Source organism: Balaenoptera borealis (genome assembly GCF_965194805.1).
Source record: "Balaenoptera borealis genome assembly, chromosome: 12".
Taxonomy (NCBI): domain Eukaryota; kingdom Metazoa; phylum Chordata; class Mammalia; order Artiodactyla; family Balaenopteridae; genus Balaenoptera; species Balaenoptera borealis.
The window spans coordinates 85,723,884-85,751,809 of record NC_138869.1 but is presented as its reverse complement, the minus strand read 5'-3'; the positions used below and the strand labels follow the sequence as shown (position 1 = coordinate 85,751,809).

At 51.4% G+C, this 27,926-nt stretch overlaps 3 protein-coding genes across 6 annotated transcripts; 1 reads left to right on the top strand and 2 right to left on the bottom strand.

The window, feature by feature from the left end:
- Positions 1–1,073: 1,073 nt before the first annotated feature.
- On the bottom strand, positions 1,074–15,335 carry ABHD16A (abhydrolase domain containing 16A, phospholipase). 2 transcript variants are annotated; one of them, XM_082346553.1, is made up of 20 exons: positions 15,129–15,335; positions 14,093–14,149; positions 13,254–13,320; positions 12,919–13,005; positions 9,830–9,915; positions 8,137–8,210; positions 7,834–7,956; positions 5,965–6,079; positions 5,757–5,858; positions 4,751–4,814; positions 4,278–4,327; positions 3,694–3,817; positions 3,117–3,221; positions 2,819–2,882; positions 2,333–2,389; positions 2,124–2,186; positions 1,906–1,982; positions 1,723–1,821; positions 1,578–1,624; positions 1,074–1,402 (listed from the first exon to the last, which is right to left on the bottom strand). In XM_082346553.1, the coding sequence occupies exons 1-20, from the start codon at positions 15,258–15,260 to the stop codon at positions 1,319–1,321; spliced, it is 1,677 nt and encodes a 558-aa protein (XP_082202679.1). In that variant the 5' UTR covers positions 15,261–15,335; the 3' UTR covers positions 1,074–1,318. The 2 variants fall into 2 exon arrangements, with proteins under 2 accessions (XP_082202679.1, XP_082202680.1); XM_082346554.1 differs by lacking the exon at positions 14,093–14,149.
- A 111-nt stretch (positions 15,336–15,446) lies between these two features.
- On the top strand, positions 15,447–26,111 carry LY6G6F (lymphocyte antigen 6 family member G6F). Of its 3 annotated transcripts, none has more exons than XM_082346574.1 (6): positions 15,447–15,675; positions 19,043–19,372; positions 19,457–19,720; positions 20,682–20,837; positions 20,980–21,046; positions 25,971–26,111. In XM_082346574.1, exons 1-6 carry the CDS (start codon positions 15,624–15,626, stop codon positions 25,990–25,992), a joined length of 891 nt encoding a protein of 296 aa, XP_082202700.1. In that variant the 5' UTR covers positions 15,447–15,623; the 3' UTR covers positions 25,993–26,111. The 3 variants fall into 3 exon arrangements, with proteins under 3 accessions (XP_082202700.1, XP_082202699.1, XP_082202701.1); XM_082346573.1 differs by lacking the exon at positions 25,971–26,111 and adding an exon at positions 21,180–22,341; XM_082346575.1 differs by lacking the exons at positions 15,447–15,675; positions 25,971–26,111 and adding exons at positions 16,507–18,539; positions 21,180–22,341.
- On the bottom strand, positions 22,463–26,040 carry LOC309607722 (lymphocyte antigen 6G6e-like). Its single transcript, XM_082346599.1, has 4 exons — positions 25,954–26,040; positions 24,071–24,198; positions 23,240–23,373; positions 22,463–23,138 (listed from the first exon to the last, which is right to left on the bottom strand). Exons 2-4 carry the CDS (start codon positions 24,120–24,122, stop codon positions 22,536–22,538), a joined length of 789 nt encoding a protein of 262 aa, XP_082202725.1. The 5' UTR covers positions 24,123–24,198; positions 25,954–26,040; the 3' UTR covers positions 22,463–22,535.
- Positions 26,112–27,926: the final 1,815 nt, after the last annotated feature.

Below are 27,926 nucleotides of genomic sequence, written 5' to 3'. Positions count from 1 at the left end.
GTCACCTCTTCTCTTCTAACCCCAAATAGGAGGCATCATGTCAACTGACAAGTCTCAGATCACTCCTTTCAGTGGAGACCCAGTATATCTCCCTTTAAGGAGCTGCTGAGCTGGTTAGGGCAGACAGCCTCTGCCCCAGGGATTGCAGGCGAGCTTTGTGCTTTGAGGTTGGAGGAGACACTGAAATTAACCAGAGGCTGTATCCAGGACCTCAGAATACTGTCCACCTTAAGTATCTTGTTCAAAATGGTTCACCCAGGGTGGTAAACCTAGGGGTATTTCATCTGGAAAAGAGGTTTCCAAGGGAAGAAGGTGGCCAGGTAACAAACTGATGGGTGGGAAAGGGACTCATTCTGTTCTGTGAGGTCCAAGGATTGGAAATAGAATGGAAGTTATTGGGAACCAATTTCCTCAGGTTCAAACTAAGAATATTCTAACAGCTGTCCAGAAAGGCAAAGTATGGCTCTGGGAAGACCTGAGTCCTTGGCACCTGCTCCTTGGTCCCTGGCAGGCCCTGTGTTGTTGAATTGCAAAGAGGGTGTGAGGAGAGAGACTTGACATGGTGAGGAGGGTGTGCAGGGTTTGCTGCATAAGACATGGGGAGCAGGCCATTCCTCACTGCCCACGGAAAGAGCAAGAGCTAAGCAAGGAAAACTGGAAGTACTGATGGTGAGACCATGCAGGCTGGACCTGGAAATCTGTAGAATTGCTGAGTAGGTGAAAATCAGGAGCTAGAAAGTACTTTGTAAACAACAAAGCCCATGAGTTGTGAGCAATAGGAGGCAACCTTGGTCTCCTGGGCTGGTTGTATGCAGGAAGGCCTAGGCAGGCACCAGGGAGGCTGGCTGCACAGTGGTGATAGTACTAGGCATGCCAGGGAAGGGTGAGGATTGGGGACCCATTGCACAAGGATAGCTCGTGCTATTACCTGAGGCGACAGCAGAGACAGGGAGGGTTAAACTGGCTGTCTGGAGTTGGGGTTTCTCAAAGCCCAGCCCTTTGGAGCTTCGACTCTTCCCACTCCCAACCCTGGCTTCCTGGACACCTGGGAAGTCACAAAATTAGCCAGCCAGTAGAAAAAATACTTTTATTAATTATTAGGAATAATCCATTCATTTAATGCAGGGAGTGTGTTGGGGAAGGTTAGGTACTGCTGGATGGATGAGGGGAAACGTGCAAGAGGAACAGTGAGAAGGGGGATGGTTCCCCCACTTGCCACAAACTATAAACAGCAAAATAAACAGAGAATAACAAGTAATAGGGTCCTTCCTCGTGTCTCCTCCCATCCATTCTTCCAGAATGAGTCCCAGTGTGGTCCCTAGAGGTGCCAGGGCATCTGGAAGTTCTGGGTCGGGAGTGGGGTACAGTGTGTGGCTTCGAAATTGTGCAGATGCTTCTGAGCCTGAGGGGAGAGGGCGGGACAGGTTGGGTGCAGAACACAGACACCCTCCGAACCCACTACCCACTCTACAAAAGCTGCTACTTCCAGTGCTTACAGGGTACCCCTGTCCCCAAGCCCCACATGTGCCCCCTGGCCATTCAGGCACCCTCTTCCTGCTTCCCACCCCTTAGCTCACCAGAAACAAAGCCAGCTGCCGCCTTCCTTCTGGACTCATGTCCTCCCCTGCAGAGAGGAGGTGCTCAAACACGGGCCACGCATCTGGATATTCACCCCCTTCCTGGGCTCTTCCCAACCCCTTCTCCTGCCCCAGGACTCCTTACCCACGCTCCAGGGGAATTCAGGCCCATGTTCTGCCTGGTAGGAGTGGAGGACGGACAGGCACCAGTCCTCCTCCACCTCCCATCGGCTGTAAATCGAGGCTGGTCATGGAGAGAGAGGAGTGCCCATCAGCAACCTGGTTTTGCCAGGCCCCCAACCAAAGCCCTCACCAGATCCCCTTTCACCTTCCTCCAGCTGTGAGGAGGCCTCCAGCCACTGCCTCACCACTTGAAGACCCTCCTCTGCCATCACACGGGGATACCTATGGAGGGAGTGCCGGGACAAGAGGTCAGGACCCAGTTCTCTTCACTCCTCATCCCCGAACCTTCTCCCCCCTCGCCCCGCGCTGGTGTCAGTACACACACATATGTGCGTATGTGTGTACACACACCCTGGCTCTCACCGATGTTGCAGGAGCTTCAGCAGGAGGTCATTGCCTCGGTTAGACATGATGTCCTCAGGAACCCTGGGGGTGAGAAGAATGTACACTGGAGGGGCTGGAGGTTGGGGAGGAAGGTTCTGGATACCTGGTTTTCTGGTGGGCAGAGGGAGGAGGGGCAACTCCCTGGCTGTCTCTGGGATCCAGGAGGGCAGAAGTTCCCAGGCACTCACGTGGTAGTGATGATCTCATCCTTGGTTCTGCGGATCAGCAGCACAGGGCCCTGGTACCTTCAGAGGACAGCATAGTGGGGAGGGAGAGCTCAGAGGGGGAGATAGGTGACAACTGGCCACCCCACCCCTGCACTGGCTGCATTCTTACCCCTGCTACAGCAGGGCCCCCTGGGCTAGCCCTTCACCCAGGGGTGAGAGTCAGAATACTTAAGAATGGGCATTGCTCAAAGTCAGGCCTTGCTGGGAGGTCCCTGCTGTGCCAGGCATGAACCGACTGGTTGCCAGATCATGAGAAGGTCCAGGGTCCCAGGGAAGCTGGGAGGGGTTGGGCCTGCTGTGGTGGTGGCAGGGTCACTCAGGAAATGTGGGGCAGTGGCTTGTACTTGTACTTTGGTACTAATTTCAGCATTTGAACACCCAGCAGCATCTCTACGGGGGGTGAGGTGGGGGAAGGATGTTATACGCTAGACATTGGCCTGCCCTCACCTGCACAGTTGCTCTGCGTTGTTTAGATTGAGATGCTGCCTCACAGTCCTGGTCACCAGGCCCCCTAGAGTGAGAGAAATGTGAAAGGACAGCAGAGACAAAGCCCCTGCTCAACACCAAGGTCCCCACTGTTCACGGAGATAGAAAACTGAGGTCCCCAGACAGGGGAGTCCTCCTGCTTCTCAACAATGGGGTGACCTACTCCCCACCCACGGAAAGGGGAACCATCTCCAGTTAGAACATCTCCCAGTTCCAGCCCACCTCTTTCCTGAAGGGCAAGCCTGGGAGCTGCACTCACTCCAGCTGTCTGGCATGACCTTCAAGGCCAAGGGCACCAGGTCATCAAAGGAGGCATCCAGGATCACGGCACTAATGTCTGGGTAGGACATGGCGGCCCACGTAGCTGGTATCAGGACAGGGAAAAAGGGTGAGGACCAAGGGCAGGCCCACCACCCCTACCCTTGTCCCACTGATCCTATAGGCTGACCCCATCCTGCATACTAAGTGAGCCCCAGGTCTCTCCTTAACCCCTCACTTCACTCAGCCAGGGCTCTGCCCGGAGAGGACGGAGAGAGAACAACGAAGTGCACTGAAGACAATATCGGAGGAGACATTTACTCCCTGATGTCCCCACCCCAGGACCCCGGTCTACTTCTTTTAATAATCGGGCACAAGGGTGGAAGGAAATGTGAAGTGTACACGAACAGGAGAGCTTCTTCCAGACCCACTCAGAGATCCCACCTCCGTCCCACCTCTCCTCCTTGAAGCCTCCACCCCACTCCTGGGCCACCAGTGCATTTCCCCACCTCTCCTGGGGGGACACAGAGATGGCTTGAATGTGCCTACAGTAGGGGGGGTAGGAGGGAGGCTGGTACCAGTGAAACCGCCGATGGACCAGGCATAGATGATGATGTCCTGGGGCTGGAAGCCCAGGCGGTGGATGGCAAACTGGACCACCACATCCATGGCATTGGCCTCGTTCTGTGGGAACGGCACCCCCTGCAGGAAGAAGGGCAAAAGCAGGAATGGGTCAGCACAAAAGGCCACTTGCCCATCACCCCCCAACCTCCCAGCATGGACCCTTCCTGCAGCTACACTGCAACAGACAGCAAAGACGGAACTGCAGCTCTGAACAGACAATTCAGAGTGCTTCTCTAATGGAAGAATAAACGCCTGTCAGTGGCATTAAAAAAAAAGAAAAAAGAAAAAAAGAATAGGGCAGTGGGAGGGGCTGTTCTCTCTAGAAACCAGTCGTTTACAGCAAGATCCACCGCCTCCCCTCCTGCCAAGCCCCCAGTGTGAGAGGAGGAGGCTTGCAGCTCCCTGCCCTTGGCGCCCAGGTCACAGGTGAGTGGGAGGCCCTACAGAAACATATAGCCCCTTTCCCTAACGCCAGTGGCTGACCAGAGGGAGACAGACCATAACTCAGAAAAAGAAGGGATTTCAGAGAAGGTCTCACCGTGCTTCCAGCAAAGCCGGGATGATTCCAGCCCAGGATTGAATATCCAGCTGTAACACAGGGGAAGAAGGGCTGGGACCTCATGGACCACGGCCTCCACCACTCTCTGCCCCCAGCTCTGGGGGAAGGAGCAGAAGGACACTGGAGTTCTAAACACCCAACTCAGAGGCAAAGAACTCCAAGCCTTCCCAGAATGGGAAGATGACAAAAAGGTTCTGAGGCAGCAGAAGGGAGAGAGATGTGATTGTTGGGTCCGGGGAACAGAACAAAGAGCATAATAAGGTTAGGGACGCAGCCCTAGGGGAAGGATGCAAGGCTAGCAAAGCAATGGGGAGGAGACTTTTCCCCAAAGGCAGGGGTCTCAAGCCTCACCCAGAGAAAGTGGTTAGGCCCTGGGAGGTCATAGCCATGTGGGAAGGTGGGGACATTCCATTCCAAGGGGCAGAGATAAGAGGGCTGAGCCATGGGCCTACCTTCCAGAGGTGTGGAGACGCAGCCCACTTCATAGAAGCCCGCGTTCCCCTCACAGCAGATCACCTATAGGGGAAGCAGGAAGGAGCCAAGTTGGGACCAAAAATCCCACTAGCGGCAGGGAGGGCAGCCTGTGGGAGCTTTGTAGGAAAGAGGGAAGGGCGCGTTTCCTGTTCTCTCCAAGGAGAGAGAAGTCCGTAAAGTGAGAGGCAAAGTGGATGCAAATGCTTAGCAAACTGGGCCCTCAGAGGAAGAGGAATGATCCAACTTGAAATGCTCAACCCCCCAGCACAGTGTCCATTCTTCCTTGGAAGACTACCAGGTGGCCATCCCTCAGGAATGGGATTATGGATTTATTTTTCCTTTCTAGTTTTGGGGTCCATTTTTTCTGTGACTGTTTCTTTCGTGTGGTATGCCAATCACTTTCCCTCTCCCTCTCGGGCTCCAGAATTATGGTCAGATAAACGCTATTGGTGCCCCAAGCCAAAGCTCAGGGATGGTGGGGCTTGGGTAGACCCTCAGAGCATCTGGGCAGAGCTGGGACTAGAACCCAGCGCCCAGCGCTGCTGGCTTAGTGCTCTTTCCAGGGCTGCTTCATGGGCACAGGAGATTTTAGAGCCAGGCTGCCTGGGCTTAAATCCCAGCTCTCCCACTCACTAACTGTGTGATCTGGAAAAGCTATTCTGTGCCTCTGTTTCATCATCTGTAAAATGGGCTAATATAAATGGTACCTATCTTACAGGGCTGTTGGGAGGCTCAAACATATGCCCTGCCTGTGGTAAGTGCTAAGTGGTAACTATTACGATGATGACTTTTTGGTCCTTGCGTGTCAACTCCTTCATCTATTTCCCTATCACAGGGATTTCCTACATCAAGAGGTCTTTAGGGTGGAGCTGGGAGATGGGATTATCCCCACTGTGCTTCCTTAGGGCTGCTGTAGAACTGAGATCTCTAGAACCTCCACTGCCCTCCCCACACTCTACCTTTGGGCTCCCTGTGCCCTCTCACCAGCTTCTGTCCCTGGGGCTCAGCTCTCCCTCGCCGGTCCACAAACATGGTGTCAATCTCATTGCCGTCGCAGGCCTGCAGCTTTGCCCGGCGCCCGTTACACTGAGTGGGGGAGATGCAATGGCCAAGTTGGAGGGACAGGAGGCCACATTCCTGGGTGGGGGAAGAAGGGCTGTGGGGGGGGGGGTCATGGGCAGGGGAGCCTTACCTCTTCCACCAGCCGGGCCTGCCCCTGCAGCAGCACAGGCATGAGGGCCTTCTGGAGCAGGTACACAGAGCCCGGATACAGCATCCGGCGCCCCAGGGTGTGTGCCACCAGATAGCTGTGGGGAACACGGGGTTAATGAACCTCCAACACAGTGGAGCCCAGGGACCATCCCCACCCAAGCACTCAGAGACTCTGGGGCCTGCTTCACCTTTGACCTTCACAGCTTCGTTTGCCTCTTTCAGGACTTAACGAAACAATATATGCACCAATTTTTCAAACTTTTGTTTGTTTGTTTTTTGGCTGCGCCACGTGGCTTGCGGGATCTTAGTTCCCTGACCAGGGATTGAACCCATGCCCTCGGCAGTGGAAGTGTGCAGTCCTAACCACTGGACGGCCAGGGAAGTCCCTCCCTTTGCAAACTTTTTTTACTGCAACCTTTTTAAAATACTTTATATTGTGGCCTAGTACACATATATGCACATATTAACATTGAAAGTTTTATGAGATAATACTTTCTGTATACTGATATGACAAGTAAAAGCAAGGTAATTAACAATTATGATTCTGTTAATGTATTTATTAAAGTCCCCAAATAAATAATACTGTTCATTGCGATATGCCTGGTATCTGCCATGTAGTAGGTGCCAAGAGCCTCGCACAGAGTACTCTGGGGCTTAATAAATATTTCTTGCACAAATATACTAATCTAGACACATAAGATGCGGTAGGGGGCTTCCCTGGTGGCGCAGGGGTTAAGAATCCACCTGTCAATGCAGGGGACACGGGTTCGAGCCCTGGTCTGGGAAGATCCCACATGCTGTGGAGCAACTAAGCCCATGAGCCATAACTACTGAGCCTGTGCTCTAGGGCCCATGCGCCACAACTACTGAAGCCCATGTGCCTAGAGCCCGTGCTCTGCAACAAGAGAAGCCACCACAATGAGCAGCCCGCGCACCACAACAAAGAGTAGCCCCCGCTCTCCGCAACTAGAGAAAGCCCACGCACAGCAACGAAGACCCAACGCAGCCAAAAATCAATAAATCAATAAATAAATCGAAAAAAGAGATGTGATAGGTGCTATTCCTGAAAAAGATGGTTAACCACTTCCAGTTAATCCCGAAGTAGGATTTGTCCCCAGAACAACATTGTACAACCCTGTCCAGCATCCCCCCTCAAAACCTCAAACTTGGCTCGCTCCTCTGATCAATCAGCACACAGTCAACAACTGACCACTAAGTCCATCCACTTCCTTGGTGTCCTCCAACCTGCCTCCTAGCCCCCAGCAACAGAAAATTCCCACACTGGCCGCACCGCTGTGGTCACTGTTGTTGCTTCAGACATCATCAGTACCCACATCCACGATTTACTTAGGTTTTACCTCATGCTCTCAGGCACCCAGGCAAGGTGGAAGCCCTTCAGAATATGTTAAATCTCACCAACCCTATGAGGCAGGTTGTTCACGGACGCAGAAGTTGGAGCTGCCTCAAAGTGGAAAAACCAAGGAGCAGCGGGGCCAGGATAGGGCTGCAGCTGCCACCAGACCCTGCTGCAGCTAAGGCTGTGTGTTCCCTCCCCACCCATAACCTCACCCTTCCCTCTCAGCCTCACTGAAAGAGCTGTTGTGTCAGACAGAACTGTGTTAATATCCCAGCTCTTCAGGCACCACCTGTGAGATTATGGATCTCTCTGAACCTCTTTTTTTCACACACAGATGTGGATAAAAACTAAATACTTTGCTACAAATAATACAGTGTACATGGCACTAAGCCCAATAAATGCCAGTCATCTTACAATGGAGCACCCTGTCCTGGAGCCTGCACCCTATGTTCCCTCCACCCCAGCTGGCCTCTCTTCCCTGCTGCTTCCCACCTGGTGATCTGACAAGGCAGCTTCTTGACTCGGTTGAGGAAGGTGTCTGCAGTCCCCCGGTGCAGGGGCTCTGGGCGGAGCAGGGCCACACCCCAGCGGGAAGGCCCCCCCCGGGACTCCTTCCTGAGGAATGGAAAGATGCAGGGGAGGATGGGGTCAGGAGCAGCAAGCTGGACGTCTGAGGTCCGTAGGATGGTGGGGTGTAGGAATGAGGAGATGGCGCTGGATGGCAGGCACTAGACCCCAAGAAGGGGTGGAGGTGGGGGACAGAGCAGGGATGGAGCGAAAGAACTGGGGCCTCACCGGCTGCTGGGTTCTTCCCAGTGGAAGTCGACTGGCCAGCTCCTGAAGTCAAAGTTGTAGTTGGCGAGCTGCCTCTGTGGTGGGCAGAGAGAGATGGGGGAGGGGATGAAAAGGGGAGTTGTGGGGATGCCCACCTACCCACCCTCAACACTCCCACCATCCAGGGGACCGGCCCCCACCCATCATGGGGAGACAAGCAGAGGTCAACACCCTCCGGTTCGCAGATGGAAAGTTCTGCTGAGGCCAGAAAAGTCAGGCTAGAGAGTATGGCCTCTCAGGTATCAACTCTGGCCTGTTTGCCCTCATCCAGAAGAGGAACCTAACACTCTTCGCTTTTCTAAAATCTAAGACTGACTCACCCCCAGGAGGGGTGGCTGGAGGTGCTGGAGCTTCTGAGGGAGGAGGTGGGGAGCCTGTTGGCTGGTCACGCTCCCTTCCCCACCTGAGTCCTTTACATGATTCTATCTTGAAGGATCAAAATGTCTGGTGAGAGGGAAGGAGGGAAGTCACACCCACGGTAGCCCCTTTGCACCTGGGCCACCACTTGAATCAAGGCCTCTCTGACTGTTCCATCCTCACGGGCACCTCCCTTCCCTCGACTCCTGCAGCCATGGGCTACTGATGCCACCCAGACCATCTGTGCCTCCGGTTACCCCACCGAGTCAGTCCACACGCTTTTTGAGGGCAGTGGAGAGCTGTGTCTTCCACTCTGCTGATTTCTTCCCCCGCCCCCAGAGCTCCCAGCGCTTTGAGAATAGGTTTTTATTTTCTGTCACAGACAATTTTTTTTTTGACATTTACAAAAATAACTGGACTAAGAGAGAGCAATAGAAAAATTCTACAAAAATGTAAATGGCAAAACAAAACAAAATGAAGGGAAGCAAATTTTAGGCAAGCTCTGTTCGGACCTGGACCCAAACACAGGCTTAGTCACTTCCTTGCTCTGTGACTATGCTTGGGTCTTGTAACCTCTTTTTGCCTCTGTTTCCTCAGACATATAAATAAGGGTACTAATGCCACCTCATGCCATTGCTGTGAGGATTAGAAAGGGTGCATGCAAAATGCGTCAGACAGCGGCATGGTGGAATGTCTTTACACAGCTCCATAAGTGGTGGTGTGGAGCAACCAGCAATACGATGATGCTGGTCAGAGCTGTTTGATCCCAGAAACCCCTGTGTAACAGGAAAGAGCTTTATAAGGCCCCAAAGCCCCTTCTCAAAGATAATCACACTCTAGTACTGGCTGGGCTGGCACAACTCCAAGGACACTCTGCCCTAGCCTTTCTCCCTCCTGGCACCACACTGTGCTCTTGGGCACAAGGGTGGACATACCTGCCTGTCTTGTCCCATCCCTGAACAAAACTAGCACAGTGTTCAATGCACACAGCAAAAATAAACAAACATTTACAGAATGAGCTGTTGTGATAGAGAGGAAACCTCCTTCTAAGAAACACTGTGGAATGTTTCCACATCTAGGCAATTCTTGCAGATGGAGGGTGGAGGATTATTCTAGTGGAATATTCCACCAGAAGTGGTAGGGAGGAAAACTTCCTCAGGCGGACAGTTCCCTTGTGGAGGGGAGAAGGGATCCAGCAATGTGCAAGCAAACGCCCAGTGTGGCGGGTGGCAAAACACATCTCCCTGCTCAGGCAGAAGCTGGGCCGGTGCTCTGGGGAGGCAGTTGAGGGTCTCACCTTGTTTTCTGCGGACCGGTTCCTGTGTGTTGCCTCCAAGATGGTGATGAACTGCCGGTACTGGGGGTTGGTCCAGCGGCCGATGCCTGGTGGAGAGAGGATAGGAAACTGTGTTAGGAAAACTGGGAAGCAAGACAAGTAAGTTTCAGGAAGAGAATCCGAGATGGGCAAGAAGTGAGAGGAAAAGGAACAGAGGGCCCCGGATCTGGGGAAATAGGAGACCTGAGCCGACGCCCCTCCTCCATATCCAGTGGCCGGCAAGGGCATTCTTCCCCTCCCTAACTTCTCCAGTTTGTTTCTTCCTAGACTATAGACCTTCCACCCTCCAGAATGTTCATTCTTCCCAGTCTTAAAACACTGTCACGTGCCCTCAGGCTTCACTCTTGCTAACACTGGGTTTCTCTGCTTTTCCCTCCTCCCTTCTCCAATGCTACCTTTCCATCTCTTTTCTGCGTATTCTAACTCCTTGCATCTGGCTTCACAGCTCTTGCTCTTGCCCCATAATTACTTCCTCACTCACTGCATCCGAGTCCCCTTCCTGTCCTCATTCTCTCTCCCTCTCTTTTTTTTTTTTTTTAGTAAATTTATTTGTTTATTTTTTGCTGAGTTGGGTCTTCGTTGCTGCGTGCGGGCTTTCTCTAGCTGCGGCGAGCGGGGGCTACTCTTCGTTGAGGTATGCAGGCTTCTCATTGAGGTGGCTTCTCTTGTTGCGGAGCACAGGCTCTAGGCGGGCAGGCTTCAGTAGTTGTGGCACGCGGGCTCAGTAGCTGTGGCACAGGGGCTTAGTTGCTCTGCGGCATGTGGGATCTTCCCGGACCAGGGATCGAACCTGTGTCCCCTGCCTTGGCAGGCGGATTCTTAACCACTGTGCCACCAGGGAAGTCCCCCCATTCTCTTTTAACTGTGCCGCCCAGCACTCTTCCCGTCCGTCAAGATTCCTTTCTCCTGTTTCCTGGGTCCATCTTTGCCTCCTTCCAATTCCTGGGCTGCTCCTCCCCTGCCTCCCTTCTCCTTCTCTCTCTGAATTGAAAGTCATTCTCAACACTGAGCTCTTTTCTCTCTTTGCTTGGCCCCTCAGCGATCGCATCTGCTCTCCCTTCACTGCTGAGGAATCTCAAGCCCTGACTTCTCTGCTACCACTAACCCGACAGGTGTCATGCGCCAGGCACTGTTCCGACATGGGAGAGACAGCAGGAGACGAGACACACAGGTCCCGGCCCTCAAAGAGCTGGCATTTTGGTTGGGGATGGGGTGGGGCTGGAGAAAGACAATAAATGAGTAAACAAGAAAATTTCAGAGGGATAAGGGCTATAAAGAAAATAAAACCAGAATGAACTAGAATGCTATGTATCATCAAGGGTAGAGCCCCCAAACAATACTGAGAATGAAACAAGCTGCACAGTGATTTGGATGTCATTTGTGCTAAAAATGTAAAATGCACCCCCCAAAATGCTATATTTTGTCTATACTTATCATATTGCACAGATTCTAAGATTCATATTTTTTTTCACATTTGAAAATTCTGAAATCGGTACGCATTTACAACTCATAGCAGCTTAGATGTGATGGAATGAGGTCTGTATTTTGTAAAAGTATAAAAATATGGACTAGGGAAAAAAAACACACCAGACGACAATGGTTACTTCTGGGGAAAGAGAAACATGGGGCTGAGGAAGATTCCAATGGGAACGCCAACTCTGTAATGCTTTAGTATTTTATTGACAAAAGGTATTTGAAGCAGTAGCACAAAACATAAGCATTTTAGTTCTTTCTGATATTTTGTTTTACGGACTTTTCTGTACTTAATTTCTCCCCCAAATTAAAAATAAATAAAATTTAAAATTAAGACAAAACTGAGGAGTGGGAGCGACTTGCAGATAGGGTGGTCAGGGAGGGCCTCTCTGAGCAGGGAGCCCAGCCCCATGGTGATCAGGAGGCAGAACGGGAAGAAGGTCCTCACCCCGAACTGGACCCAACGGCAGCCGTCCAGCTCCTGACCCCACCACTCCCTTCTTAGGCATCCCCCTCACCTTGTTTTCTTCAAGTGCCCCCGCCAGAGGGCACTGATTTGGTTTGTCTCTTCATTTTTTAAATTGTGAGATAATAACATATGTACATAAAACATACATTCAGTTTAAAGAATACAAACATTCATGTGCCGATCACCCAGGTCAAGAAAGAGAACAAAGCCACCTCCCACCAGGAGTCCTCCCCAGCCTGTTCCCTCCCCCTCCCAGGTTATCTCTCTCCTGACTTTCAAGATAACCAAGACTGTTTTTCTTTAGTGTTTTGCCACTTATATATGCATCCCTTTTGAACTTTATGTAAATGGAAACATACTGCATAAATTATTTGGTGTTCAGCTTCTTTCATTCAACATTATATCTGTGGGGGACTTCCCTGGTGGCGCACTGGTTAAGAATCCGCCTGCCAATGCAGGGGACACAGGTTCAAGCCCTGGTCCCGGAAGATCCCACATGCCGTGGAGCAACTAAGCCCATGCACCGCAGCTACTGAGCCTGCATGCCGCTGCAACTACTGAAGCCCGCTCGCCTAGAGCCCGTGCTCCGCAACAAGAGAAGCCACCGCAGTGAAAAGCCTGCGCACCGCAATGAAGAGTAGCCCCCGCTCTCTGCAACTAGAGAAAGCCCGAGCGCAGCAACAAAGACCCAACGCAGCCCAAAAAACCCCAAAAACGTTATATCTGTGAGATTCATCTGTGTAGCTGAGTGTAACTCTGGCTTGTTCATCTGCCTTGCTCTCTGGTGTTCTGTTGTAGGACTATAACCTCTAACGTATTTATCCATCCTGCTATTAGGGGCCATGGAGTCCACTTAAGGATTAATACAAACATACACATGGACATATGTGGAACTGTTGTAGGGTATATGCATCTTTTTTAGATAATAGCAAACCTTTCTGCTAATTATCTGTTCATATTTACAACTCAACCCCTTTAAGGAAAAGATCATGTCTCGGCCATTAATTACTTCCCTTCAGGGCCCAGCACCAAACTGTATTTGCAAAGGTACTTAATGAACATTTACTCAGTGATGGATAGATCCAAACCAGTCTCCCTCTCCACCTACCTCGGAGGCAGGCCACTCCTGCCAGCAGTAGAAGCAGTGTCCCAGCATAGTGAGAAAATGGCACCACTTTGGACAAACTCAAGTAACCTGGTGGGGGAGAGGGATTATATGAGAAGCTTTCCCCACTGCCCCTCAGCTCGTCTTTGCAGTTCAGCCCCAACATCCCCCCCACACCCTCTTTTGGGGACAGCCACACCCTCAGAGGAAGAAGATGCCTGATGGAAGAGGGAAGCCAAGCCATCCTCATCACAGGTCCCCTTTCCTCATCAGGGGACTGGCTCAGCTGCCAATGACCTGCCCGTTTCCTGTCCCACCACCTTTGAAACCACACTGACCTTTCCTGTATAAGTAGAAGAAGGCGAAGGGAGAGGAGTAGTAAGAGATGGACCAGAAGACTGAAGCCTGTAGCAGAGAGACAGGGACAAGCAATCAATACACACACACACACACACAGACACACACACACACACACGGGTCTGCCATTTCCAGGCCTTGGCTCTGAGCAAAGTGGATAACCTGAGGGATATCGTATCAAGTACCTATTCTGTGCATGACACCATGCACACAGTAGGTGCTCAATTATTTGTTGAAGGCAGTGTGTCAGAGCATAACGGAGGCTTGGAAAACTAGGTACAGCTTCTAGTTTCTTCCTCTAATCATCTCTGGACATAATTTCATCACATTTAAAGGCCAGTCTCTCTTTCTACTCAAGTTAATCGAGCCTTTTCAATCAGCCCTGCTCAGGACAGCCCCTGGCCTGGTCCCCAAGAGATGCACAAATGTCACCATGGGAACCTTGCCAGAGAGAACAGCTGTCTCTGCAGCCAAAGAGGCTACCTGCCAGGGAGGACAGGTCACTGGGGACTGCAGGACTCCGCACCTGCGGATGGTCCCAAGAGTAAACGCAGCTTCCTCATGGCTCAGGCTGCCCCAGAGAAAGCAGTGCACATGCCAAAGGAGAGTACCAAGTATGTGCGCTTGAGAGCTATCTGTGTGTGTGTGTGTGTGTGTGTGTGTGTGTGTGTGTGTGTGTGTGTGTTGATGTCTGCTGCAGAGCCCAGAGCATCCCCCACCCCCAGGGGCACTGCCTTCTCCTAGTCTGGAGAGGAGAAAGTTCAGGAGGGCAGCTGGGCCTGAAAAGATGCAGCAGTCCCAGATGCCAGGGCAGACATACCAGTGCCAGGATGCTGTCGGCATGTTTCTCGAGGGCACGGGGCTGATAGTACGTATCCTGCCAAAACAGATGGCCGAATTAAGGATGCTGCTCATTGACAAGTCCTCCACCTTCCCTTTTAGAAGCCCTGATGTGTGACCTCTGGTTCTAGCCCCCAGAGTCATCTCTCCTAGGACATCTCTGGCTCTGTAGGAAGCCCCTTTTCCCCACCCTGACTCAGAAGCTGATTTCCTACTCCAGACCCTGAGAACAAACACAGGGCACTGGACTTGGAAGCAAAAGTGAAAGCAGCATTGGACGACTTTTGCTCTTTTTCACAACCCAGTTTCAAATGGGTTGTGTGCGTATAGGGACAGGGGTAGAGAAGGAAAGACATCATGACAACTTTAAGAGGGAAAGAAGAGCATCGGAAATAAGAGTAGGCTGATTAAGGAAGAGAATGTGGCTGGCGGTGGGCAGTTTGTAGAGGACAATGAACATAATCTGAGACTACCGATAAAAAGGAAGAGAACATTTAGGGACACAGCCTACCACCACCCAGGTTTTCATAAACGCAATGATCCTGGGGTCTCCAAGGTAGGCTGCGGGTGGGGTGGGGGAGAGCGGACATATGACATGTTGAAGAAGTCATTTTGAAATTCAAGGCCAGGGAAGATAAACGGAACCGGGTGAGGCACTGAGTAAGAGGAAATCGAGAGTTTGATGGCAAAATCATCCAGCTCCTGAATCCGCGCAGGGTCTCTTCCAGGACTTAAGAGTCAATTGGGACCGGCATGAAGCACGACGGGCAGGGTTGAGGGGTCGCGAGAGGAAAAAAGCAAGGAGTGGCAGTCGGAATGAGAAAGCACTGGACAACAGCGATACAGCGGGCGGCCAGTCCACAGGCGTGACTTTCACCCAGGAAGCACAAAGAGCGCAGACTTTGCGGAAAACTAGCTTGACAAGCAGGCTCCGATAATGGGCGCTTCTGGGGAGCAAAGGCCGCAAAGGGGTTTGGGCCATACTATGTTTTTAACCAGGGGAGAACTCGACTCACCCAGGAGCTGGAAGGGGGGTTAGTGACTGAAGTTGGAGTCCCAGGGACGCCGGACGGGGCCCTTTCAGAGTCCCTTTCCCGGTAGATCTTGTAGAGCCGGGGGCCTAGGACGCAGCTCAGCAGCTTCGCCATGGCCCCGGCCCGGGGCGCTGCTCTTTCAGCAGCAGGTCCCCCTGCTGGCCCCGCCCTCCCGCGGCCCCTAAGGTGTTGCGTGCCCTTGACGTCAGCACGTACCGGCTCCGCCTCGCGCGCAGTTGAGATATTTTCAGCGCCCTTTCAGCACGGATTCTTGCAGTTGGAGCTACGGGAACAGCAATGGTCAGAAATTAGTTGGAGGCGTTTGGACCGCGGAGAGTTAGAATATTATCAGACATAGTTAAGTCACTTCTTTCTACCCCTTAATACTGGCAGACTCTCGAGCGACAGTGTGAAAGAGGGGTTAAGATAAGGAGCGTTTGACAAGAGCAACAAAAAAGGTATCTAGGAATACGTCTAATGAAAGAAATGCAAGATTTTACGAAGGAAATTACAAAAATTACTGAAAGAGGTAAACAAAGGCTTGAGTAAATGGAGAGCTACGCCATGGTCATGGATAGGAAGACTCAATATTGTTAAGATGTGTGAAATGCTGGTTTAAAAAAAAAAAGGATGAATTATCGCACTTAAGCGTGAACAATTTTCAAAACCATAATGTTGGGTGGAGAAAAGAAAGCCACAGAAGATTACATACAACATGACACCATAGTACAAAATTCAAAAACACTTAAAATTTAATGATCAAGTATGTGAAAGATAAAGAGCAAATTTATAATACACAGCATAGAGGATCTTTGGCTGAAAGGGTAATATTCTGTTTCTCGATAGATATAGAGGTTTGTTTTATTTTTCTTAGTACCTTACACCTACATAATATATAAACCCTTTAGCTTTTCATTGCAGTAAACACATATAGAGAAAAATGCACCAATTGAATATGTCCATGTAGTCATCACCAGATCAGGAATCTGATTACATCATTACATCATTACCGCATCTAGAAGACCCTCTCCAGATCACTACCAGTTGCTACCACCCCACCAAGGGTAACCATTACTTTTTCTTTCTGTTTAGATCTGAATTTATTTTTAAATTTATTTTATTCATATATAGTTGATTTACAATGTTGTGTTAATTTCTGCTTTAAGCAAAGTGATACATTCTTTTTCATATTCTTTTCCATTATGGTTTATCACAGGATATTGAATGTAGTTCCCTGTGCTACACAGTAGGACCTTGTTGTTTATCCATTCTATATATAATAGTTTGCACCTGCTAATCCCAAACTCCCAATCCATCCCTCTCCCACCCCACCCCACCCCCCAACCACAAGTCTGTTCTCTATGTCTGTCAGTAGGTTTCGTATATAAATTCATTTGTGTCCTATAAGTGATATCATATGGTATTTGTCTTTTTCTTTATTTTTGGCTGCGTTGGGTCTTCGTTGCTACACGGGGGCTTTCTCTAGTTGCAGTGAGCGGGGGCTACTCTCGTTGTGGTGCGCGGGCTTCTCGTTGCGGTGGCTTCTCTTGTTGTGGAGCACGGGATCTAGGTGCATGGGCTTCAGTAGTTGTGGCTCACAGGCTCTAGAGCACAGGCTCAATAGTTGTGGCACACGGGCTTAGTTGTTCTGTGGCATGTGGGATCATCCCCGACCAGGGCTCGAACCCATGTCCCCTGCACTGGCAGGCAGATTCTTAACCACTGCGCCACCAGGGAAGACCTCTTTTTTGTTTGTTTGTTTGTTTTGGCTGCGCTGGGTCTTCATTGCGGCATGCGGGATCTTTAGTTGCAGCATGAGGACTCTTAGTTGCGGCATGCAGACTCTTAGTTGAAGCATGCAAATTTTTAGTTGTGGCATGCATGTGGGATCTAGTTTCCCGACCAGGGATCAAACCCAGGCCCCCTGCACCGGGAGTGCAGAGTTTTAACCACTGGACCACCAGGGAAGTCCCTGTCTTTCTCTTTCTGACTTACTTCACTTAATATGATAACCTCTAGATCCATCCATGGGTAACCACTCTTTTAATCTCTAACCTCGTAGATTACTTTTGTCTGTTTTTGCACTTTATGTAAATGAATCATACAGTACGTGCCCTTTGTTTCTGGCTTCTTTACTCTCATTATGTTTGTGGGAGTCAACCTTGTTGCATGTCATTGTGGTTTGTTCATTCTAATTGCTATCGAGTGTTCCGTTGTGTGAATATACCACAGTTTCTTTAGCCAATATACAGTTGTACATTAGATATAGTCTTTGGTATGCATGAAATAGTTCATCAAAAACAATTTAAAAAAATAGCCTTTAAAGATAAATAACACATTGGGACTTCCCTGGTGGCGCAGTGGTTAAGAATCTGCGTGCCAGTGCAGGGGACACAGGTTCGATCCCTCGTCTGGGAAGATCCCACATGCCGCGGAGCAACTAAGCCCGTGCACCACAACTACTGAAGCCCGCGCACCTAGATCCCGTGCTCCGCAAGAAGAGAAGCCACTGTAATGAGAAGCTTGAGCACTGCAACGAGGAGTAGCCCCCGCTCGCCGCAACTAGAGAAAGCCCGCGCTCAGCAACGAAGACCCAAAGCAGCCAAAAATAAAAATTAATTAATTAATTTAAAAAATAAAGAAATGCTTTACCAGGAGTCTATTTTTTAAATAAATAAATAAATAACACATTAAAAACTATTAGAGCAATATGAAGAGCTGCCTTAAGAGAGTCCTTCCTGAGGCAAAGGGATGAATCAGTGAATTCTCCAGGCCCCTGCTATCCTTCTCCTTGAGTAATAACTTAATATACTCATCAGGGGCTCAGAAGAAGTCTGTGATGTGCCAGGCAGCCACAGAGAAAGTCATTCTAAGTCATTCAGGGAGTACTGACTGGATGTGCAGTCTTGTGCTGGGTTCCCTGGAAACCAATATGAAGACTCAGCTTCTTCCCTCATGGCTGGTGTCTCTTGGGCTGGAGGAGAGAACACGGAATGTACTTCCAGACTGATGGGAGGTGGACAGCCGTGACCCCTTCTGCACAGGCTTCTTAGCGTGGAGAGTCTTTGTTCTGAGTCCTTCAGCTGATGTGGAGTCTGAAGGGTGAAGAGGTCATCTTTGGAGTGGCCTGAACTTGGTCTTCTCCCTCTTGGCACAGAAAGGTGGCTGTCACTTTTTCCCCATTAGACATGCAGCTGGGCTTTATCTCCCCAGCATTCCCATCCCCTTCAAAGGCCCATGTCACTCCAGACTAGGGAGTATGGGCCTTTATCTGGGCTCTGTTTCCTCCCTGGGGCTAGCAGGTCCCAGGCAAGAGAACTTGGTAAGCTGTCCCCATGGCTGTCTTATTCCTCCTCCTTCTGTGCCTACATGGGCTCCCCCAGGCTGCTGCAGGTAAGGAGCAGGAGTTGAGGGGTCCTTCACTTATTCACAGGGTTGGGAGGGACTGCTGCTGTTTCTCCTTAGGGGCCTGGGGAAGGCCTCTGTCTCAAGAAGATAGATTTACCCCAGTTGACCTCCCCCTGCCTCTAATACGGGGAAAGATCCAGAGTCAGTGAGGGTCCAGGTCAGGTACAGTTTCCTTTAGAAAATAAGAACAGACAAGTAAATGCTCATCCAGAAGAGGAGAAACAAAAGGGAGGGGTATGGGCATTTGTCAGCTATTCCAGCCTTTTCCCTCTTGCCCTCAGATTCCCTCACTTGCCAGGAGAGGTGGGGAAAGCCCCACCCTCTTCTCTCCACCTTACTTTTTTGTAGCTGTCACTTGAGAAATGTGCTCACAGTCCAGCCCAGTGCTGGGGGACCCCAGAAGGGGAAGAAGCCAGGGGTAGGAGGTTGATGGGTGGGGTTGTTGACCTGATGGAGGTCTCTGGTCTCACACAGCCCCCTCCCCACAGACAACATCCAGGCCATCTATGTGGCACTGGGGGAGGCAATGGAGCTGCCATGTCCTTCACCACCCACCCTGCATGGAGACGAATTCCTGTCCTGGTTCCGCAGTCCGGCAACAGGCTTGTCCACTGCTTTAGTGGCCCACGTCCAAGTAGCCAGGCCAGCCCCAGACCCTGGGAAGCCCGGAAGGGAATCCAGGCTCAAACTCCTGGGAAACAACTCTTTGTGGCTGGAAGGGTTCAAGGAGGGAGACGCTGGGCGGTACTGGTGCGCCGTGCTGGGTCAGCACCACAAGTACCAGAACTGGAGGGTGTATGATGTCTCCGTGCTCAGAGGTGAGTGAGGGGCATGCAGACCAGGGGCCACTGGGAACCAGGGAAGCCCAGACAAAGAACTGAGGAGTCCCTCTCTCCCTCCAGGATCCCAGTTCTCTGCGAGGGCTGCAGATGGATCTCCCTGCTCTATCCTGCTGTGCTCTGTGGTCCCCGCCAGACGCCTGGACTCTGTGACCTGGCTGGAGGGGAGGGGTCCTGTGAGGGGGCGTGTGCAGTCCTTCTGGGGTGATGGGGCTGCCATGCTCTTGGTGTGTCCTGGGGAAGGGCTTCCTGAGCCCAGGGGACGTAGACCAAGAAACATTCGCTGCCTCATGCCTCAGAACAAAGGGATCAGCTTTAGGCTGGCAGGTAAACTGATGGACACTAAGGGAAGGGATGTTGCCTCTGACACATCCCGCACTGCTAGCTAGGGGAGGGGGCGAATCTGTTATTGGCTGTTTTTATCCTCCGCTGCCTGTAGGAGGAGGGCTTTTTCTCACTGACTGAATCTGTAACAGAGAAGGGGGCTGGTTAAGCCAGCTTTCTGATGGAATAGACCATCAGTCAAGAGGGAGAAGAAGAATTCTGGTGGAATATACCTTTGTTTAGAAATAGGATAATCTATGATTTTTGTGGAATATCCCTTAGCAGTGAGGAAGAAGGTAAGAATTATTGCTGGGGTGGTTGTCTTTTGACGAAAGGATATATGCACTGATGTTATAATGGCCCATTGATGGTGGAGGCAGAAGGAGAAAAAATATATAATTGTTTTACAATAAAAAGTCCATTATACAGAGAAGGAATGCTATTGGATGTAGAACAACCCATTTACAAGGCAGGAGGGAGGAGCAAATGACCATTATTTTGGTAAGCGAAGGCCAACTAACAGGCAGTGACTGGGTTTTATTTCCTTCTACATCCTCACACCTAATCTGGGGTCGGGCATGTGGTGGGCACTCAGCGAATACCTGTGGAGTGGATGAATGGAAGAATGAATAAACAGAAGGCATTTTCTTTTTTTTCTTAAAAGGGTGGATTACTGTGAAGGGCTTGAGGGAAAAATTGCAGTTATGGCTGGTGGTGGTCCACCCTGGAGTTAGCCATCCATGTGTAGCCAGGGGGGCGTCACCACTCTCTGTCAATGTTGGTTTATGGGATCAGGGTGAGAGGCCTGGAAACAGGCAAAATGGGGTGGTGGATATTGGGGGCAAGGAAGTCTTCTTTTGGAAGAGCCCACCAGACTATGGGGGAAAGCCTTTCTTTGGGGCGCAAGGGACAGACCCCCCTCCCTGCCTCCCTCCTTATCCCTCTTTTCGTGCCCTTCCTGCAGCCTCCATGGATGCCTCCCCTGCGCTCTGTGCCCCTTCCACAGAGTGGGGTGCACCCTGGATCCTGATGCTGTTGCTCACAGTGGGCCAGGGCTTCACCATCGTGGTCCTCAGCGTCATGCTCTGGAGGCGGAGGGTCCAGGGGACTAAGCACAGAAGTGAGTCCCTCCTTCCCAGAGGGGTGGGCTCATATCTTGCCTCTATACCCTGTCTTCTCTAGGGGAGGAGGGGGGTAAGGAATATAGCTCTGAGTTATCTGGTGACTTCTCTGCCACACCTCATATGGCTCTTTCTCCCCAGATGCCTCGTTTCCTCAGTTCAAACCCGAGATCCAGGTCTATGAGAACATCCATTTGGCCCATCTCAGGTGAGGAACAACTAGGGGGCAGAGGCTTAAATCCCAGAGGAGACTGAGGTTGGGGTGGGGATGGGATGCTGGTTCCTGAGGACGTGGAGAATAGAAGTATCCTTAATGTCTTTCTGCTTTGCAAAACCCACAGACCACCTGCCCCTAAGACCAGGTGATCTCGATGACATCTGCTGGGAAGTGTGACCTGCTGTCTCCCTGGCCATCTGGCACCTGAAAGATTCCCGAAAACCTTGGCAAGGGGGGAGGGGCTGGGAGTGCTACTTCACAGTCCAGCTGGTCTCCAGCAGCCAAGCTTTCTCTGTGTGTGTGTGTGTGTGTGTGTGTGTGTGTGTGTGTGTGTGTGTGTGAAGGGGCTGGGGGCTGAAGGAAAGGAGAAGCATTATTCTGTGATGTCACCTATGAAAAGTGTGGTTTCCTGTCTCCCAGAAGCCAGTGGAGGGGTGGCCCTGAGCCTGCAGTACCATGGGGTTGAGGGGAGCTTGGGGTAGCTGGAAGGGGTTGAGGAGGGGTGGGGATGAAGAAAAGAGACAGAGGAATCCAGAGACTTGAGCCGTGGTGGAGAATCAGTTATGGGGGAACCAAAGGACAAATGGGGGAAATTGAAGAAGAGAGAAGGGAAGAGGCTCAAGTCAGGGTAAAGGGAAAGAGATGGAGAGAGAGAGAAAAAAAATAGAAGTACAAAGTGGGAGGATTGAGGGACAGAGAGAATGGAAAGAAGACTCAACTTGCCTCTAAATTAAGCTAGATCCCCACCCCTGTCTCATCCCCACAAAGAAAAGAAATTGAGAGAGAAGCACCTCTAATCAGACCCCAGACTTCCTCAGATGGAAGTGGAGGGAACTGAGTCAGGATGGGGGTACCTGTGCCTGGCCACCACCCCCATGGCCCCCCCTTATCCTAGGCGCTCCACTGTGGCATCCGGAGCAGGGAGCAGCTTACCACCCTGACATCCTGTCCACTGTGCTGGGTGGGTGAATTCCCTGGTGGGGTGAGTAATTGGGCCCTGCGTGCGTGGCTGTCAGTGAACCAAGACAAGTCTGGGCTGGTGAAGCGGGAGAGGGAACCGGTGCTCCCAGCTCCTAGTCTCAGGTGGAAATGAGCTGGCCTCCCGGCCACACCCTCACCAGTCCACCAGGGGCCCCTTTGTGTGTCTACTCAAGCTTGGGCTTCACTGGAGAAAAGCTTTCTCAGAAGTCTTACCTAAACCCTTCACGCTGCAGTGGCTTAAGCTAAGCTAATGGCAAGAAGGAGGATGCCAATGACAGATGGAGGATGAAGTGAAAGTTGTGGTTCACGTGCCAGCACCCCAGCCCAACCCACCAAGCAGCTATAGTTTGCTTTAGAGCACATGCGTGTGCGCACGCACGCACACACACACACACACACACACACACACACACGGAGCAGTGTTACTGAACTCCCAGATAGCACTTTTATTATATTTACTCTTCATAGTTCCCCAAGCCCTCCTTCCTGACCTACCAAGTTAATCTCTCCTAGCAGGACCCTCCTCCTCATCACACCTGGTGCCCCTTCGATCCCCTTGCCTGGGACCCACAGCTCCGTCAAACACCTGCCTTGCCAGAGAGCTGGGGCTGAGAGAATGCATCAGCAACAGACATCTAGAAAAGACCAAAGATTTAGAACAGGTGTTGTTTATGAGGCTGGGCTCCGGGTAGGTGCCTCTGGGCAGGTAGGGGCTAGAGCAGTGCCTGTAGGAATCAGGTTTGGGGAGGGGTCCGTGAAGGTGTTGGGCCCAAGGGGTATGAGGTCTCTGTACAAGATCAGGTTCTTGGGCAGATCGCAGAAGTGTCTGTGCAGGTGTTTCCAGGGCCACGGTGATAGTGGAGGAGTCTTGGGTTGAAGGCTGGTGGAGGAGGTGGGCTCCCCAGGTGAAGCTGGCCACGAGGATGAGCGGGGTGATGAGGAGGAGGCTGGGGGGCCGATGCGGCATGGTGGCCGCATTGCCCAGGTCCTGCTCACAGCAGTGGTGCTGAGGAGTGTAGGAGCGTGACCAGCAGGTGGCATGGCCCTGCAGAGAGCACTGGGTCCTTGGGAGGCAGGCTTTCCGCTCCTTGACCTCACTGTTCTATGGGACAAAGAGGGGATGCTGAGGCAGGGGCAGGAAGGAGGCAAGGGCCATGAGGCCACAGGAAAGGCAGGACGGATGGCGGTGGGGAAGGCCTAGGGAGTCCTCCCTGAGGTACCAATACTGATGCCACAAACTTCATCATCCTGACACTCGGTAGGAACAGGGTAGCAGGGTTTGGCGAAGTTGCAGGTGTAACAGTGGAGCCATCTCCAGGCAGGGGAAGTGGCGAGACCTGTGGGGTCGGTGGAGATGAGGCACGGAGGAGAGGCAAACAGGACAGGTGAGAGGCTGAGCCCAGATTTGGGAATGAGATGCATAGACAGAGGTGATACACAAAGTGAGGAGAGAGGAGCAGTGAAATGGAGGGAAAAACAGAAGTAGAAAAAGAGACACAGAGAAGGGAGGGGGGATAATACAGGAAAAGAAAAAGATGCAGAGGCACGAGGGATACAGGGAGTGTGAGAGACGCACAGACATGAACAGAAGCCAAGAGAATCAGAGATGAACACAGAGAATGACACAAAAAGCCAGGGCGGGACGAGGAGGGGGTACCAGTGAAGAAGTTAAGCAGATGGTGCTAAGTCAGATGAGAAAATAGGAATTAACATTGACCAAGGGGCCCAGCAAAGAAACAGGAGGTGAGATAAGGGTCAGGGGAGACAGAGGCTTGTCAAAGATGCCACAGGAAAGAGACAGTTATTCTCAAATGCCTTTGAAAGGAAATTTTTCTTGTTCCACCTCATCAGGCTGTCCTGAGACCCTTCCCAGTAGCTTTTCTTTCCAAAACCCCTACAACTCCCTCCTTGGCATTTCACAGCACCCTCTCCGCCACCCCCCACCCCCAGACCTCAGGCTCCTCCACAAGCCCCTGCCAGCACCACCACCCCACCCTGCCCCCAGCCCCCAAGGATTCCCCAGCCCACCCTTACCCAGTGCCCCACCGAGGAACAGAATGCAGAGGAAGATGCTGGAGGTGCCCATGGCTGGACCCGGGGCTCAGGAGTCTGGGAGAATGTGATCTGCACACGGAGATCCTAGAGTTGGAGAGATGGAGCACCTGAGCGAGACAGGGAGGGAGCAGTAAACAAACACACCTAGGGAGTGAATCTGAGGGTGGGGCAGAAGCCGGACCAGATTCTGCAGCCTGACAGAGCAGGGACCCTGGCCTCAAGGTTCTCACATCCTCCCTGCCTCCTACTAGAGCCTGCTCTTGCCTTGAGGGTGTTCTCCATTCCCGCAGCGTTTGCCTGTTACTCTTAGCTGCGTCTGTCGCTCCTGAATGGTGTCTGTCAGCGTCTGTCACTTTCCCTCCTACTCCTTTCCCTCCCTCCCCTTGTCTCAAGCTGTTCTTTGCTCTCTCATCTCCTTGTTATGTTTCTCTGTCTTTTGTCCTTCTGTGCATTTAAGTCTGTCAAGGTCACTCTCCTTGACCTTGAGCCCTGGCCCAGACCTGTTTGCAGCCCACATCTGTTGGCAAGTGGTGTTTGAGTGTGGACTCAACAATCCCCCACCCACCGGCCCACACAAAGCCCAGCTGCAGCTGCGTAAGGGAGGACGCCACCCAGCTTCCGATCCCTTTGATCCCCCCAAGCCTCAACATTCTTACCCCATAATTATCTCTCCCAGCCTTACTGCGTTAGAGGAAAGAGTTAATCATGGGTGCAGCCAGAGGGACGGATGTGTTTCCACTGGTGCAGGGATGAGGGTCAGAAAGACCAGGAAGGAAGGCAGCGATAAGATTTGGGAGTACGGGTGGTAGAGTCTGGAAGACGGGGGCTTAAGAGATTGGGGAGAAGAGCTGCACCTGGGGAATCAGGGCAGAAGTACTGGGAGTAAGAGGCAGACAGGGTGGGGGAGATGTGAGGCAGAGGAGACACAGGTATCCACTGAGCAGCAGTTTTCAAAACATTTATCTCAGGACCTCTTTAGACGCAAAAATTACTGAAGACCCCAAAGAGCTTTTCTTATGTAAGTTATATCAATATTTGCTATATGAGAAATAGAAATAGAATAATAGGTTCATTTAAAAATAAAAAAACAATAAACCTATTACATGTTAACAAAACATAGTTTTGCGAAAAATAATTCCTTTCCCAACAGTACAGTGAGAAGAGTGGCATGGCTTCACCCTTTGGGGAATCTATTTAATGGTGGACTTAATAGAAGAAATAGAAGATGGCTGGGTTTTCACATCTGCTTCTGCATTCAACCTGTTGGGATTTGTTGTTTTGATTGAAGTATCTGAAGAAAATCTGACAGATATGTAGTTGGAAAAGGAAAACGGTGGAGGACCCTCTAAAAGGGCCTTAGGGACCCGCAGGAGGTCTGGGGCCACCGTTTTAGAATTGTTCCTGAGATGGAGGAGTTTGGGGATGCCAGAGGATGCTGAGAGCTCTTTCTCCTGTGGGGGCCCCTCCCTGTCCCCACTGCGGCCCCGGTGGCTGCTGGAGGAGTCTCTTTCCTCCCTTTTTATTGCCCTATAAAGCCCAAGGCAAGCACAACTGGAGAAAGCCTGCGCGCAGCAACGAAGACCCAATGCAGCCAAAAATAAATAAATAAAATAAATAAAAATTAAAAAAAAAAAAAGCCCAAGGCAAGGGGGATAAAAGGCTGGCAGAGCGGGGCCAGGGAGGCGGGTGGGCGGGAGGGAGAGGCGCTACAGACACAGGCAGACACAATGAACCCCCTGTTTGCTGGGATCCCGCTCAGCACCCTGCTGCGGGCTGCCTTGGGTAAGGAGGCAGCCAAGGCGCCTGTCACAAAGGCCCGTCGCCCTGTGCCAGCCGCCCCCCCCCCCACCCAGTTCCAGCACCTCTTCTCTCCTGCCAGGAAACCGCAAGCGGTGCTATGACTGCGGTGGAGGCCCCAGCGGCTCCTGCAAAGAGACCGTGACCACTTGCGGCGAGGGCGAACGCTGCGGCTTCCTGGAGCGCAAACCCCAACCAGACCCGAGACAGACCAAGCCAACTGGAAACCGTGAGTTCTCCGTTTGTCCCCCTGCCTCCAGCCCCTACTACTTCAGTCCTTCTGGCTTCCAGAACCTTCCAGGCTCAGTCTGGCTCTGGGCAGATGGTGTCGCTGTCAGAGTGGAGCGGTCTGTAGCCCCTTCTGGCTCCTGGCACTGAGCCCCTGGAAGCCCGCTGTCTGCGCGGCCCCACCCCCTCCTTTTTACCCTCCAGAAAGAGTCTCATAGGCCCATTCACTCACAAGTGGGTGAAAAGCTCCCTTGAAGGCAGGGACCAAAAGATTTGGCCAAACTTCAACTTGCAGGCATCAGCTAAGGACCAGGGAGTTATGTGTGCGTGTGTATTCTAATTTTTTTGTTTCTAAATAACTTTAGATTGACAGAAAAGTTAATTTTATTAGAAAAATAGTACAGATCAGTACTGTATAGCCTCACCCAGTTTCCTCTAATGTTAACATCTTATATAACCATAGTACAATTAGCAAAATCAGAAAATAACACCAGTACAGTACAACTAACTAACCTACAGACCTTACTCAATTTAGCCAGTTGTCCCACTGATGTCCTTTTTCTGATCCAGGACCCACACCAGGATCCTACATTGTCTTCTTAGTCGTCCCCCCTCTGGGACAGTTCTGAGTCTTCCTTTGATTCCATGATTCCATGATCTTGACATTTTTGAAGAGTCCTGATGAGTTATTTTATAGAACGTCCCGCAATTTGGATTTACCTGATATTTTCTCATGATTAGACTGAGGTCGTGAGCTTTTGGCAAGAAGTGATGTTGGTCCCTTTCAGTGCATCCCATCAGGGGTTCACAATGTCAGTGTGTTAACTGTGATCACTTGGTTTCAGGGAGGTGTTTTTTGAGGGGGCAGAGGATCCCTTTGGGCTCCTTGAAATCACATCTGCTCTGCCCCAGAAGGCAAGTCCTTAAGCCAGGAGTTCAACAGCCCAATCTCATTCTCTCTCTCAGCCTCAGTGACCTTGATTCATCACCATCCAGCCTGCGTGGCGGCCCATCATTGCAGTCGAGTGGAAACAGAGGTGGTGGGAGACGTCTTATATGACGCACAGGGACTGCTGCGTCTGCGACCTGTGCAACAGTGCTGTGGCGAGCACTGCAGCCCCCGCGTGCATCGTGGCTGCAGGGGTCACCGCCCTAGCCTGGCTCTTGTCAGGACTGTGGAGAGGGTAGTGGGAGTAGGGGAAGAGAAGGGAGCAAGGGAGCAAGGGAACAAAGGGGATATGAGGTGAGAAGATAAACACTCCTCTGTGAGCCATTAAAATCTATCGACCACTCTAGAGCTGACTGGAAAATTCCATCTTTTGTTGATGGGAGGGCTGAAGGAGTAATATGGGGGCAACCAGGCTCTAGTTTAGGGGTTATCAAGGATCAGTGGACTTAGTTACAATGGTGCACTCCTTAACCAACTAAACCCCAAAGGACAATGGAGAATCTGCCCTATGTGACACCTACATCCTGTTGCTAGGGAGAATCTTCCTTAGCAACAAGGATCACCGAGGGGAGCAGGCTCTGGGCTGAGTGGGGGCCACCAGGAATCAATGAGCCTCGTTGTCTGCGCTTGTTCCCCTTCCCTGCATTTGCAACTTGGCTCCCAGTATGACTATTTGGAATTGAGAAAGGAAATGTAAGCACTGTGATAGGAGGGTTGCTTGGTGCCCCACGTACTAGGCCAGGTGAGGCCTCTGAATCTAACCTGAGGGACTGAGGCCTGGAAAGAGGGTCCCAGGTCCCATCCCCATGCAACTCTCCTACCCTTTCTGGGGCGCCCTCAAGCCAGGCTGCACCTCCTTCT

What these genes read in the sequence shown, in the direction of transcription:
- LOC309607722 (XM_082346599.1), bottom strand. Translation starts at nt 24,122, where the DNA reads ATGGGCACCTCCAGCATCTTCCTCTGCATTCTGTTCCTCGGTGGGGCA. An exon ending in GTTCCTCGGTGGGGCACTGG is followed by an intron (nt 23,374 to 24,070) that starts GTAAGGGTGGGC and finishes CCGACCCCACAG; the next exon opens with GTCTCGCCACTTCCCCTGCC. An exon ending in TTGGTACCTCAGGGAGGACT is followed by an intron (nt 23,139 to 23,239) that starts CCCTAGGCCTTC and finishes TTTGTCCCATAG; the next exon opens with AACAGTGAGGTCAAGGAGCG.
- LY6G6F (XM_082346575.1), top strand. Translation starts at nt 18,482, where the DNA reads ATGGCTGTCTTATTCCTCCTCCTTCTGTGCCTACATGGGCTCCCCCAG. An exon ending in TGATGTCTCCGTGCTCAGAG is followed by an intron (nt 19,373 to 19,456) that starts GTGAGTGAGGGG and finishes CTCTCCCTCCAG; the next exon opens with GATCCCAGTTCTCTGCGAGG. An exon ending in GATCAGCTTTAGGCTGGCAG is followed by an intron (nt 19,721 to 20,681) that starts GTAAACTGATGG and finishes CCCTTCCTGCAG; the next exon opens with CCTCCATGGATGCCTCCCCT.
- ABHD16A (XM_082346553.1), bottom strand. Translation starts at nt 15,260, where the DNA reads ATGGCGAAGCTGCTGAGCTGCGTCCTAGGCCCCCGGCTCTACAAGATC. An exon ending in AGGAGTGGCCTGCCTCCGAG is followed by an intron (nt 9,916 to 12,918) that starts GTAGGTGGAGAG and finishes TCTCTCCACCAG; the next exon opens with GCATCGGCCGCTGGACCAAC. An exon ending in CCGGCTTTGCTGGAAGCACG is followed by an intron (nt 3,818 to 4,277) that starts GTGAGACCTTCT and finishes TTCTTCCTGCAG; the next exon opens with GGGGTGCCGTTCCCACAGAA.